The sequence below is a fragment of the Cherax quadricarinatus genome, unplaced genomic scaffold (assembly GCF_038502225.1).
Source record: "Cherax quadricarinatus isolate ZL_2023a unplaced genomic scaffold, ASM3850222v1 Contig75, whole genome shotgun sequence".
NCBI lineage: Eukaryota > Metazoa > Arthropoda > Malacostraca > Decapoda > Parastacidae > Cherax > Cherax quadricarinatus.
Genome location: NW_027195101.1, coordinates 230,779 through 246,154, shown reverse-complemented (window position 1 = coordinate 246,154; position 15,376 = coordinate 230,779). Strand labels below are relative to the sequence as shown.

At 41.5% G+C, this 15,376-nt stretch overlaps 2 protein-coding genes across 2 annotated transcripts in view; one reads left to right on the top strand and one right to left on the bottom strand.

Annotated features, from left to right (window-relative positions):
- Positions 1 to 3,114: 3,114 nt before the first annotated feature.
- On the bottom strand, positions 3,115 to 9,116 carry LOC128700993 (zinc finger protein 271-like). The gene is made up of 2 exons (XM_053794537.2): positions 9,029 to 9,116; positions 3,115 to 6,958 (listed from the first exon to the last, which is right to left on the bottom strand). Exon 2 carries the CDS (start codon positions 4,702 to 4,704, stop codon positions 3,472 to 3,474), a length of 1,233 nt encoding a protein of 410 aa, XP_053650512.1. The 5' UTR covers positions 4,705 to 6,958; positions 9,029 to 9,116; the 3' UTR covers positions 3,115 to 3,471.
- Positions 9,117 to 10,263: 1,147 nt separating this feature from the next.
- Positions 10,264 to 15,376, top strand: part of LOC128701046 (caspase-1) — a 65,676-nt gene continuing 60,563 nt past the window's right edge. The window contains exon 1 of the mRNA XM_070080008.1: positions 10,264 to 10,335. The gene's annotated coding sequence lies outside the window, so the exon portion shown is untranslated. The remainder of the gene's footprint in view (positions 10,336 to 15,376) is intronic.

Sequence of the window (15,376 nt, the reverse complement as noted above, 5' to 3'; positions counted from 1 at the left end):
ATGCAAGTTTTTACAGACGAATCTCCAGCTAGCGTGGCCGTGACGAACTCTCTGACCGCGGGTTCAATCCCGGCCGGGGTATGGTTTGTTTGCAATCGTGTCATTACGATTTCATAAGTCGAGTCACTAGAAATCAATTCAAAAGAAAGTAGATAACGAGATAATCAGTCTCAGCCTAGAGGCCAGTGACGGACAACGTTGTCTTGAAAAATCTGAATCACAGGCAGGAAGATTGGCGCTTTCATACCGGAGCTGCTGCATGGCCCTTGTTGGTTTAGTGCTTTGATTATAATAAATTATGTATACTGAAGTCAGGTGATGGATTAGCACTTCTTTTTGATTATAATAATGAAGTCAGGTGATATATAGCAAATGAAGGTAATTTGCTGATGTTGGTATAATCAAACCCAAGTGCTAAACCCACAAGGGCCACACGGGACTGAATGTACTGATCAAGCCACTGGATGGCAAAACTTCTACAAATAAAGATACCCAGATGTTGTACGTATCTAATTCTTCACTTTGTCGGTACTGTATACACCACCGATACAGATCAGTGATGCTTTCCTCTTGTCAGTAACTAATCATTTCATAGTTAACAATTCCCCCTGGGACAGTACTTATACATTTCATTTCTTTCTCTGTATGACCCTTATGGGTTAAATTAGCCCTTAGTTGTGACTATAATTATTTTTCTTTTTCTGGGGCATTTTCAGGTTCATTTAATGTTGTCGATGCCATCATGTCTGCCTTGATCTTCATATATTTCTCTGAAGCACGAATCTTGTGTTCCACTCATATGTAACACCATTTCTGCTTCAACTTTCTTCTGTATCTGGGTTTCTAATTTTTCACTATGTAACCAGTCTTCTGTTTCCAATTTCTATAGCGGTACCTCGAGTTATGAACTTAATTCGTTCCAGAAGGCTGTTGAGTGCTGATACCGAACGAATTTGTTCCCATAAGGAATAATGTAAATTAGATTAGTCTGTTTCAGACCCCCAAAAATACACTTACAAAAGCGCTTACAAAAATACACTTACATAATTGTTCGAGTTGGGAGCTGTACGAAACTTGAGGTACCACTGTGTGTATATATCTGGTAGCTGGACTTGAGTCCTGGAGGTTGGAAGTACAGTGCCTGCACTCTGGAGGGGTGGGGATATTTGCAGTTTCGAACTGTAGTTTCGGCATGCCTCTGGCAAGACAGTGATGGAGTGAGTAATGATGTTTTTTTTTTTTTTTTTGGCTACCCCTACCTCAGCGGGAGATGGCCGGTGTGTTGAAAAAACAAAATTCTCGAGAGACATTTAAGCTCATTTGTACAATTCATTATATATATATATATATATATATATATATATATATATATATATATATATATATATATATATATATATATATATATATATATATATATATATATATATATATATATATATATATATATATATATATATACATACATATATACATACACATACATACATAATACACACATAAACACACACACACACACACACACACACACACACACACACACACATACACACACACACATACACATACACACACATACACACACACACACATACACACACACACACACACACACACACACACACACACACACACACACACACACACACACACACACACACACACACACATACACACACACACACACACACACAAACACACATACACACACACATACACACACACATACACACACACATACACACACACACACACACATACACACACACACATACACACACATACACACACATACACACACACACACACACACACACACACACACACACACACACACACACACACACACACACACACACACACACACACACACTCTCACACACACACTCATGTCTACACTACAATGAGGTTGTACCAGAAGTGAAGTACTGTATATTAATTTGATATAGCTCTGATGAGTTTTGAGAGTCTTACTCTCTCATAGCCCAGCCATGGGCCAGGCTTGTCTGGTGCTAGCCTGGTCAACAAGCTATTGCTGCTGGAGACCCACTGCCCCACATATCCATCACAACCTGGTTGATCTGGTGCCTGGTGTAGATACTTGTCCAGTTTCCTCTCGAAGACTTCTACACTTGTTCCAGCCGTATTTCTGATATTTTCAGGTAAGAGGTTGAATGGTCTGGTGCCACAAATGTTGATACGTCTTTGTTAATGCTGTTCTTAAGACTGTTAAATTTCTGATTACGCTTTTCATCATGACAATCAGAACCAGTGCCTTTTCATTTCTAATAGGTTCTAAATATATCAGGAAATAGGTGGGATTTGAACCCATGGCAAATGATTCATAAAACTCACAGGCCAGTGCATTAACCACTGTTATCAGCTTCTTCAATTAAAACTTTTCACAGCCTTTAAAGTTCCCTGGTATATATCTGTGGGGGTAATATTTCTGAACACTATTTTTGGTACAATGCTCTATTTTTTACCTACCATTTTATATTGGGAAGGTTTTGAATTTCCAAGGAGGATATATGCTGTGAGATTTTTCCAGCTTTAAAGGCAACTCAATACCATACTCGTGTAAGAAGTTCCTCTGCAGTTGTTAACGGTGGAATATACAATACAGTTGCAAAGTCCGTACCATGGGCTTCCACTGATACCTTCTGCCTTGCCTCAAAGAATATCCCCTCCTATCTGTTGCTGTCTTGCAACACTGCATAGCTCCTGATGACACACAAATGTGAAAGATCTAGAGCAAAAGAGTTCCATCCCTGTGCGGCTTGTTCTGTACCGGTGTTGCTCTCTAACACAATACTGTTAATTTAGATTTTATGTAAATGTTTTGTACATTTGGAAGACAGACAATTTTTCTCCGTGAAATTTTCAGGACTCTCGCTAGACTACACACTGTAATAACCTCTACTCACACTACCTGCTAGCAAGCTTTCCCAAAGTGCTCTGCATTCTAGTGCCTTTCTTTGTGCTTAACGATTATTACGTGTAAAACTAAATTATTATACTGCAGGAAGAAATAGTTTTTTTTTTTTTGTATTTTTCCAAATGACTTCTCGTGTTTTAAGGAAATTCCATTTTGAGAACTTTTTTCAAAAATGAATCCAGTAGAACCTCTGTATCCATGGGTTCACTTATCCATGGTTCACCTTGGCCCGAAAATAACCCTTAAGTTTCCTTAATGATGGCCCAAAAGTGCAAAAGTAGTGATGGTGGCAGTTCTTCAGAGCCTAAGAGAAGCTGTGAAGTGCTTCCCATCAATGAAAAAGTGTTAATTCTTGACTTACTGTGCATAATTCATCAATTAAAATTTATCATAGATATGTATGTAAACAAAAAGCGACTTGCAAATAGGATTCGCTCTTTTCCACAGTTTTGGGTATCCATAGTAGTTTTTGGAATGTATCCCCTGCAGATACCAATGAGGGACTACTGTACCAAAACAACTTCAGATTTCTCTTAAGTATGAATCCTCATGTGTTTTACTAAACAAGTGTTAATAGTAAATTCTTTTAGACAGACCAGACACTGAAACGGTTTCTTTTTGATATGAATTCTGATGTGTTTTACTAAGTTAGAATTATTGGAAAACTGTTTTAGACACTCAGAACACTGGTATGGTTTCTCACCAGTGTGAACTCGCATGTGCTTTATTAAACTAGATTTATCTAAAAATTGTTTTAGACACTCTGAACACTGGTATTTTTTCACTCCTGTGTGAATTTTCAGGTGTTGATCTAAGCTAAATTTCTGGGAAAAGTTTTTCAGACACTCAGAACACTGAAATGGTTTCTCACCAGTGTGAATTTTCATATGCTGTGCTAGGCCAACTTTTTGGGAATATTTTTTTGAGCACACTGAGCACTGGTATCTCTTCTCCCCAGTGTGGATTTTGAGGTGTTGCTCTAGACCGAATTTCTGTGAAAAGTTTTTTAGACACTCGGAACACTGAAATGGTTTCTCCCCAGTGTGAATTTTCATATGCTGGACTAGGCTAAATTTCTGGGAAAAGTGTTTCAAACATTCCAAACACTGAAATGGTTTCTCTCCAGTATGGATTCTCATGTGATTTACTAGATATATTTTTCTAGAGAAATCTTTTAGACACTCTGGACACTGGTATGATTTTTCTCCAGTGTGAATCTTCATGTGACTTGATAAAGGACCTTTTTGAGAAAACTCTTTTAGACACTCCGAACACTTGTATGGTTTCTCTCCAGTGTGAGTTCTCGTGTGATTTATTAAGTAATGTTTCCGAGAGAAGTCTTTCAGACACACCGAACACTGGTATGGTTTCTCCCCAGTGTGGATTCTCATGTGGCTCGTCAAAGTGGCTTTCTGAGTAAAGCTTTTTGAACATTCTGAACACTTGTATGGTCTCTCTCCAGTATGGATTCTCATATGGCTTGTTAAAGTAGCCTTTTGAGCAAAGTTTTTTAGACACACTGAGCACTTAAATGGCTTCTCACCAGTATGAATCCTCATGTGTGAATCTAACAGTGATTTGTGGGAGAATTGTTTTTCACACGCCGAACACTGGAGCACTTTCTTCCTCTTATGGATTCTAGTTGAAGATGTGTGCTGAGAATTTTGCGAAAGCTCTTCCAGAGACTGCGGATACTGAAGTAATTTGTCCTCTGGTTGAGCTAAAATTTGTGATGTTTGAACACACTCTTCCAGGACTTCAGACATAGTGAACACTTAATCTTTCATATGAGTTATAAGGTGATTAACCAAACGAGATCTCTGAGACTGTTACATTAAAGTGATAGCCAAAATATTTCTCTGATATAAACATGGGCAAGCACTAAACCTGTATTGGTCATACAATGTTTGACAACCAGGAATGATTCCCTGGATCAAGAGCTATTCACCAGCCGCAGAGCACTTACCCGGCAAGGTTCTTAAACACCGTGCTATGTGACCCTTGTGGGTTTAGCACTTGTATAATAATAATATTAAACTGCACTTCATTAAAAAATTATTGATAAATTATTTACCAACATTTGCAACAACGTATACCGACAGCGTTTTATTTTACACACACTGCTGTGTTTAAAAAAAAATTATAATCATCTTGGGGTTGTAAAATAATAACTTTCACCGTTCTCCTGTTTTAGTGCCTCATACACAAATGTAACTGCCAGAATGCTAATACAATATACAGAATAAACAAAGAATGTGTGTTTTAAATTGAGTACTGATAGTCTTTAATACACACTGTCATGTTTTAAAAGTAATTTATAATTATCTTGGGGGCATAAAACAATTACTCTCCCCGTTATACTGTCTTAGTGTGTCTCCTGTACTGGAAATAAATGGTATAAAATACCGACACAGTGTTACTGCCACAATGGTCATACATTAATAAGAATAAACAAAGAATGTTTTAAACTACAAATAATATTCATTTACATCCACCTTTTGTTTAACAAAGCAAACGTAAAAAAAATCGTCAAGAATGTTATCTTGCAAGAATTTTTACGTTTCTCATCGACGACGCGCTATATTGCATCGACAAGTGTCACAAATGATAAAATACAATGATTGTGAAAAACAATGATTGTAAAAAGCAGGAATATTCTGGAGAAAAAATTATATTAATTCTCATATCTGGGAACACTACACTGACACAGGAACTGAAGAATAAGACATAACAGATGGATGAGAATAAAACATAGGAAATTATTCACCTGATACGTTGCAGTAACTATTGATACTACTGCACAATGATCAAATAAATAGTATCTTTAATACTAGTTATACTATTAAATGATAGTCATAAATAGTTCCTTCACCATAATAGCTGTACATTTATTAGTACTGCACAACAGTACCCTCACCGTAACAACAGTTGCATATTTACTCTTCTCGTGCCCACTGCATATTCAACCGATACTAAAACCTTCAGTTAATTCTGCTCATCTAATAATGAAGTATGAAGTGCTGTATGACCCATATGGGTTTACCACTTTAGTTATGATGATTATTATAATAATCTGAGATAAAAAGATCAACTTAGACACACTTGTTTATGCTATTGTATGCTATTTTTAACAAAAACTACCCTATTGCAGTCTAAGATTACATCAGATGTGTACTGAAAAGAATTGTCATCGCAGGCTATTAGGGCGAATTGCAGTGGTATTTTTGTGTACTTCCTCTTGTACCAGGATGATCTACAGTACTGGTACCACAAGTGTACTTCTTGTACCAGGATGATCTACAGTACTGGTACCACAAGTGTACTTCTTGTACCAGGATGATCTACAGTACTGGTACCACAAGTGTACTTCTTGTACCAGGATGATCTACAGTACTGGTACCACAAGTGTACTTCTTGTACCAGGATGATCTACAGTACTGGTACCACAAGTGTACTTCTTGTACCAGGATGATCTACAGTACTGGTACCACAAGTGTACTTCTTGTACCAGGATGATCTACAGTACTGGTACCACAAGTGTACTTCTTGTACCAGGATAATCTACAGTACTGGTACCACAAGTGTACTTCTTGTACCAGGATGATCTACAGTACTAGTACCACAAGTGTACTTCTTGTACCAGGATGATCTACAGTACTGGTACTACAAGTGTACTTCCTCTTGTACCAGGATGATCTAAAGTACTGGTACTACAGTGTACTTCCTCTTGTACCAGGATCATCTACAGTACTGGTACCACAAGTGTACTTCCTCTTGTACCAGGATCATCTACAGTACTGGAACTACAGTGTACTTCCTCTTGTACCAGGATCATCAACAGTACTGGAACTACAGTGTACTTCCTCTTGTACCAGGATCATCAACAGTACTGGTACTACAGTGTACTTCCTCTTGTACCAGGATCATCTACAGTACTGGTACTACAAGTGTACTTCCTCTTATACCAGGATGATCTAAAGTACTGGTACTACAGTGTACTTCCTCTTGTACCAGGATCATCTACAAAAAAAGAAACAATTGATGCATTAAATGGAGTACAAAATAACGTACACACGTATAGGTCGACCCCCAACTTTTTGTCCCCAAAACCATTACTTCTCATATATGTCATGTGTAAGTCTGCCCTATCTTCTGAAGAGGACATAAAGAGCAGAAAATCACAATCCCATAACTGGAACAATACACAGATAACCCGCACACAGGAGAAGAAATTCATGACGGCATTTTGGTCCGACTTGGACCATTACCAGTCACACGTATAATGTGTGACTGGTTAATAGCCCACCATGTGTGACTGGTTAATAGTTCTATATGTATGGAGAGTACTTTAAGGGTAAGATGATTTTGTTCAGATTTTTAATCCCGCTGGGTTAGCCACCCAGGATAACCCAAGAAAGTCAGTGCGTCGGAAAGGACTGTTTTTTTCCATTGGGGTCCTCAATCTTGTCCCCCAGGATGCAACCCACACCAGTCAACTAACACCCAGGTACCTATTTGCTGCTAGGTGAACAGGACAACAGGTGTAAGGAAACGTGTCAAAATGTTTCCACCCGCCGGGAATCAAACCCGGGCCCTCCGTGTGTGAAGTGAGTGATTTGCCAGCCAGGCCACTTAAGGGAGAGTACTTCAAGGGAGAGTACTTCAAGGGAGAGTACCTCAAGGTAGAGTACTTCAAGGGAGAGTACTTTAAGGGAGAGTACCTCTAGGGAGAGTACTTCAAGGAAGAGTACTTCAAGGGAGAGTACCTCAAGGGAGAGTACTTCAAGAGAGTACTTCAAGGGAGAGTACCTCAGGGTAGAGTACTTCAAGGGAGAGTACCTCAGGGTAGAGTACTTCAAGGGAGAGTACCTCAAGGGGGAGTACTTCAAGGGAGAGTACCTCAAGGGAAAGTACTTCAAGGGAGAGTACCTCAAGGGAGAGTACTTCAAGCTAGAGTACTTCAAGGGAGGGTACCTCAAGGGAGAGTACTTCAAGCTAGAGTACTTCAAGGGAGAGTACCTCAAGGGAGAGTACTTCAAGCTAGAGTACTTCAAGGGAGAGTACTTCAAGGAAGAGTACCTCAAGGGAGAGTACTTCAAGGTAGAGTACTTCAAGGGAGAGTACTTCAAGGGTGTACTTACAAGTGAGAGTACTTCAAGGGAGAGTACTTTAAGGGAGAGTACCTCTAGGGGGAGTACTTCAAGGGTGTACTTACAAGTGAGAGTACTTCAAGGGAGAGTACCTCAAGGGAGTACTTCAAGGGAGAGTACCTCAAGGGAGTACTTCAAGGGAGAGTACCTCAAGGGAGAGTACTTCAAGGGAGAGTACCTCAAGGGAGAGTACTTCAAGCTAGAGTACTTTAAGGGAGAGTACTTCAAGCTAGAGTACTTCAAGGGAGGGTACCTCAAGGGAGAGTACTTCAAGCTAAGTACTTCAAGGGAGAGTACTTCAAGGGAGAGTACCTCAAGGGAGAGTACTTCAAGCTAGAGTACTTCAAGGGAGAGTACTTTAAGGAAGAGTACCTCAAGGGAGAGTACTTCAAGGGAGAGTACCTCAAGGTAGAGTACTTCAAGGGAGAGTACTTCAAGGGTGTACTTACAAGTGAGAGTACTTCAAGGGAGAGTACTTCAAGGTGTACTTACAAGTGAGAGTACTTCAAGGGAGAGTACTTAAAAGTAAGAGCACTTCAAGGTAGAGTACTTGAAGGGAGAGTACAATAAGGAAGAGTACATCAAGAAGAATAAGTACATCAATTACGTGTTTAGATAAACTCAAATTCTTCCCTCATTTTCAAAGCGCTAAACCCCTGAGGGCAAACACCACCTGAGGAACTCAGGTTTGATCCAAGGAAGGGAAGATCATCCCCCAGACCCTCGAGGTGCTCAATATACATCTTCCTACGTATAATAATTCATATAACTGTATTTAAGTGTACCTAAATACACTTAATCACCGCCACTTGAAAAGTGAAAGTGACAGACCATAACTTGGTCATTAAGTGGGTAATTAAGAGCATATCTCTCATTATAATAGTCTCCGGGGCATAATTATGCCCCGTAATACCTTACAAGGTAGTTATACAATACCCACCTCGCGCTGAAACGCGGAAAATACAATAAATACAACAACGGTGAGCGACTGACAACAGTAATTGTTGTCGTTGTTGATGTTGTTGTCGTTTTTGTTGTGGTTGTTAAGGGCCACCACGGCTCCAGCCTTCATTTTTTTTCCCGTCACCCGGATGTCAGGGGAAAAATATATTTTGACCCTCATTGTTATTATTATTATTAAAATTAGGCGCTAAACACACAAGGGTCGCGCAGCTCTGTTTTTTTCACCAATATGGGAGGAAAACTGGAAGGAAATGATGTTTTTTTCCTTCTGGAGAGGAATTAACGAGGACGCCAATGGAAACAAGTCACTTTGTCTGACTATTTTGGGGTTATTCAAGTGGATAACTTGCACTATGTATGATAATTGCACTTATGTGTACCTGTACCTAAATAAACTTACCTAACTACCTACTAAGGTCCCAGTTTACCAAGCCCCGTGACCTGGTGTCTAAAGCTCTCTCTTCACACCCTCTGTAACTTGCTCAGCTATCAAAACTTTGGAGTCCAGTCCCTGGACCAATTATGTACCTCTGTAATCTTTTGACTACCGCCCATAGGATGGGTATGGGGTGCATAATAAACATATTAAACTAACTTCACACTGTGAGGGTCCGGGTTCGATTCCTGGCACATTGGTGGAAACATTGGGCGTGTTTCCTTACACCGGTTGTCCATGTTCACTCATCAGTGAAATGGGTACCTGGCTGTTAGTGGACTGGTGTGGGTCGCATCCTGGGTGTTAGTGGTCTGGTGTGGGTCGCATCCTGGGTGTTAGTGGTCTGGTGTGGGTCGCATCCTGGGTGTTAGTGGACTGGTGTGGGTCGCATCCTGGGACAAAACTGACCTAATTTGCGGGAAATACTCATCATAACAAGTGACTTTCTGTATAGTAGTATGTCATAGGTGTCAGCTATGGTCTGTATAAGTTGCATCATGTACTGCTAGAAATAAACATTATTATTATTATTATTATTATTATTATTATTATTATTATTATTATTAATTGGGTCAGGCCCTAAGTGGCATTACAATAACCCAGCGGTAAACCCGAAGTGGAAATAACTCACCTAGACAATAAATGGAGGGTAATCAGGCTTGTTCCATGAAAGGGCTAGATAAGTACAACTCAGATAAGATAGCGCAGGTTATCTTGCTATCAGTCCCAACACAACGATGTTATCAGTGTGTGTATTTTATTATAATTATCATAACTATCAGCACTATGTAAACAGGTGTATGTAGCTGACACTTCTGGCTATATTCAGCACTGAGTGAAAGTAACTGGTGAGTGTAGCTGACAGTTCTGGCTATATTCAACATAGAGTAGCAGTAACTAGTGAGTATAGATGACAGTTCTGGCTATATTCAACACAGAGTAACAGTAACTAGTGAGTATAGATGACAGTTCTGGCTATATTCAACACAGAGTAGCAGTAACTAGTGAGTATAGATGACAGTTCTGGCTATATTCAACACAGAGTAACAGTAACTAGTGAGTATAGATGACAGTTCTGGCTATATTCAACACAGAGTAGCAGTAACTAGTGAGTATAGATGACAGTTCTGGCTATATTCAACACAGAGTAACAGTAACTAGTGAGTATAGATGACAGTTCTGGCTATATTCAACACAGAGTAGCAGTAACTAGTGAGTATAGATGACAGTTCTGGCTATATTCAACACAGAGTAACAGTAACTAGTGAGTATAGATGACAGTTCTGGCTATATTCAACACAGAGTAGCAGTAACTAGTGAGTATAGATGACAGTTCTGGCTATATTCAACACAGAGTAACAGTAACTAGTGAGTATAGATGACAGTTCTGGCTATATTCAACACAGAGTAACAGTAACTAGTGAGTATAGATGACAGTTCTGGCTATATTCAACACAGAGTAGCAGTAACTAGTGAGTATAGATGACAGTTCTGGCTATATTCAAGGTTAGTTAGTTTAGTTTAATATGTTTATTATGCACCCCATACCCATCCTGTGGGCGGTAGTCACACCATACCCATCCTGTGGGCGGTAGTCACCACATACCCATCCTGTGGGTGGTAGTCACCCCATACCCATCCTGTGGGCGGTAGTCAAAAGATTACAGAGGTACATAATTGGTCCAGGGACTGGACTCCAAAGTTTTGATAGCTGAGCAAGTTACAGAGGTAATGAACTCACAATTTACAAAGGTAATGAACTCACAATTTACAAAGGTAATGAACTCACAATTTACAAAGGTAATGAACTCACAATTTACAAAGGTAATGAACTCACAATTTACAAAGGTAATGAACTCACAATTTACAAAGGTAATGAACTCACAATTTACAAAGGTAATGAACTCCAGGTAGGTCTGGTCACAATCATGTCAAGTTACAAAGGTATTTACAGATTACAGAGGTACGTAATGGGTCCAGGGACTGGGCCCCCAAAGTTTTGATAGCTGAACTAGGTACAAAGGTAATGAGCTCACAAGTTACAAAGGTAATGAACTCACAAGTTACAAAGGTAATGAATTCTGTAGAATGGTTACTTACGTTTATACTTTGGCTACAATCATGAACAAATTATAGAGTAATGAGCAATTCACACTTCCACACCCGGTCACAACTGTAATGAGTTATTGGTGCAAATATTGATTGTTGAGTCACACACACACACACACACACACACACACACACACACACACACACACACACACACACACACACACACACACACACACACACACACACACACACACACACGCACGCAACCACAAATAGGTGAGTACACACACAGACACACACAGACAGACAGACACACACACACACACACACACACTGCAGGAGGCCAAGAGAAGAATACGATGAGAGCAACAGAGCAATGATCAACACACTAGCCGAGGTGGCCAGGAGAGCACACATGGGGGGAGCAAAGTTACTAGTTATGGGTGATTTCAATCACAAGGAGATTGACTGGGAAAACCTGGAGCCCCATGGGGGTCCCGAAACATGGAGAGCCAAGATGATGGATGTGGTACTGGAGAACCTCATGCATCAACATGTTAGAGACACTACCAGAGAGAGAGGAGAGGATGAACCAGCAAGGTTGGACCTTGTATTCACCATGAGTAGTTCGGACATCGAGGGTATCATGTATGAAAGGCCCCTGGGAGCTAGTGATCATGTGGTTCTGTGCTTCGACTACATAGTTGAGCTCCAAGTGGAGAGAGTAGCAGGAATAGGCTGGGAAAAACCAAACTACAAAAGGGGGAACTACTCAGGCATGAGGAACTTCCTTCAAGACATTCAGTGGGAGAGGGAACTGACAGGAAAACCAGTACAAGAAATGATGGACTATGTAGCAACAAAATGCAAGGAGGCAGAGGAGAGGTTTGTTCCCAAGGGAAACAGAAATAATGGGAAGAACAGAACGAGTCCTTGGTTCACCCAAAGGTGTAGGGAGGCAAAAACTAGGTGTAATAGAGAATGGAAAAGGTACAGAAGACAGAGAACTCAGGAAAATAAAGAAATCAGCCGAAGAGCCAGAAACGAATATGCACAGATAAGAAGGGAGGCTCAGAGACAATATGAAAATGACATAGCATCAAAAGTAAAGACTGACCCGAAGCTGTTGTACAGCCACATCAGGAGGAAAACAACAGTCAAGGACCAGGTAATCAGACTGAGGAAGGGTGATGGGGAATTCACAAGAAACGACCGAGAGGTATGTCAGGAGCTCAACACAAGATTTAAAGAGGTATTTACAGTGGAAACCAGTAGGACTCCAAGAAATCAGAACAGGGGGGCACACCAGCAAGTGCTGGATGAGGTACATATAACCAAGGAGGAGGTGAAGAAGCTGCTATGCGAACTTGACACCTCAAAGGCGGTGGGACCAGACAACATCTCTCCATGGGTCCTTAAAGAGGGAGCAGAGATATTGTGTGAGCCATTAACAAAGATCTTCAACACATCATTTGAAACTGGGCAACTCCCTGAGGTATGGAAAATGGCAAATGTAGTCCCAATTTTTAAAAAGGGAGACAGACATGAGGCACTAAACTACAGACCTGTATCTCTAACGTGTATAGTATGCAAGGTCATGGAGAAGGTCATCAGGAGGAGAGTGGTGGGGCACCTGGAAAGAAACAAGTGTATAATTGACAACCAGCACGGTTTCAGGGAAGGAAAATCCTGTGTCACAAACCTACTAGAGTTTTATGACAAGGTGACAGAAGTAAGACAAGAGAGAGAGGGGTGGATCGACTGCGTATTTTTGGACTGCAAGAAGGCTTTCGACACAGTTCCTCACAAGAGGTTACTGCAAAAGCTAGAGGACCAGGCACACATAACAGGAAAGGCACTGCAATGGATCAGAGAATATCTGACAGGGAGGAAACAACGAGTCATGGTACGCGACGAGGTGTCAGAGTGGGCGCCTGTGACAAGCGGGGTTCCACAGGGGTCAGTCCTAGGACCTGTGCTGTTCTTGGTATACGTGAACGACATAACGGAAGGGATAGACTCAGAAGTGTCCTTGTTTGCAGACGATGTGAAGTTAATGAGAAGAATCGAATCGGACGAGGATCAGGCAGGACTACAAAGAGATCTGGACAGGCTACAAGCCTGGTCCAGCAACTGGCTCCTAGAATTTAACCCTGCCAAATGCAAAGTCATGAAGATTGGGGAAGGGCAAAGAAGACCGCAGACACAATATAGTTTAGATGGCCAAAGACTGCAAACCTCACTAAAGGAAAAAGATCTGGGGGTGAGTATAACACCGAGCATATCTCCTGAGGCGCACATCAATCAGATAACTGCTGCAGCATACGGGCGCCTGGCAAACCTACGGATAGCGTTCCGATACCTCAGTAAGGATTCGTTTAAGACTCTGTACAACATCTATGTCAGGCCCATACTGGAGTATGCAGCACCAGTTTGGAATCCACACCTAGTCAAGCACGTCAAGAAATTAGAGAAAGTGCAAAGGTTTGCAACAAGACTAGTCCCAGAGCTACGGGGATTGTCCTATGAAGAAAGGTTGAGGGAAATCGGCCTGACGACACTGGAGGCCAGGAGGGTCAGGGGAGACATGATAACGACATATAAAATACTGCGCGGAATAGACGAGGTGGACAAAGACGGGATGTTCCAGAGATGGGACACAGACACAAGAGGTCACAATTGGAAGTTGAAGACTCAGATGAATCAAAGGGATGTTAGGAAGTATTTCTTCAGTCATAGAGTAGTCAGGCCATGGAATAGCCTAGAAAGTGATGTGGTGGAGGCAGGAACCATACATAGTTTTAAGGCGAGGTATGATAGAGCTCATGGGGCAGGGAGAGAGAGGACCTAGTAGCAATCAGCGAAGAGGCGGGGCCAGGAGCTGTGACTCGACCTCTGCAACCACAAATAGGTGAGTACACACACACACACACCTGGAACGGAACAGGAGTATAAATGCCAACCAGCACGGATTCATGGAAGGCAAATCCTGTGTCACAAACCTTCTGGAGTTTTATGATAAAATAACAGAAGTAAGACACGAGAGAGAGGGGTGGGTTGATTGCATCTTCTTGGACTGCAAGAAGGCCTTTGACACAGTTCCTCACAAGAGATTAGTGCAGAAGCTAGAGCATCAGGCGCATATAACAGGAAGGGCACTGCAATGGATCAGAGAATACCTGACAGGGAGACAACAACGAGTCATGGTTTTACCTGGAGTTTACCTGGAGAGAGTTCCGGGGGTCAACGCCCCCGCGGCCCGGTCTGAGACCAGGCCTCCTGGTGGATCACAGCCTGATCAACCAGGCTGTTGCTGCTGGCTGCACGCAAACCAACATACGAGCTACAGCCCGGCTGATCCGGAACTGACTTTAGGTGCTTGTCCAGTGCCAGCTTGAAGACTGCCAGGGGTCTGTTGGTAATCCCCCTTATGTGTGCTGGGAGGCAGTTGAACAGTCTCGGGCCCCTGACACTTATTGTATGGTCTCTTAACGTGCTAGTGACACCCCTGCTTTTCATTGGGGGGATGGTGCATCGTCTGCCAAGTCTTTTGCTTTCGTAATGAGTGATTTTCGTGTGCAAGTTCGGTACTAGTCCCTCTAGGATTTTCCAGGTGTATATAATCATGTATCTCTCCCTCCTGCGTTCCAGGGAATACAGGTTTAGGAACCTCAAGCGCTCCCAATAATTGAGGTGTTTTATCTCCGTTATGCGTGCCGTGAAAGTTCTCTGTACATTTTCTAGGTCGGCAATTTCACCTGCCTTGAAAGGTGCTGTTAGTGTGCAGCAATATTCCAGCCTAGATAGAACAAGTGACCTGAAGAGTGTCATCATGGG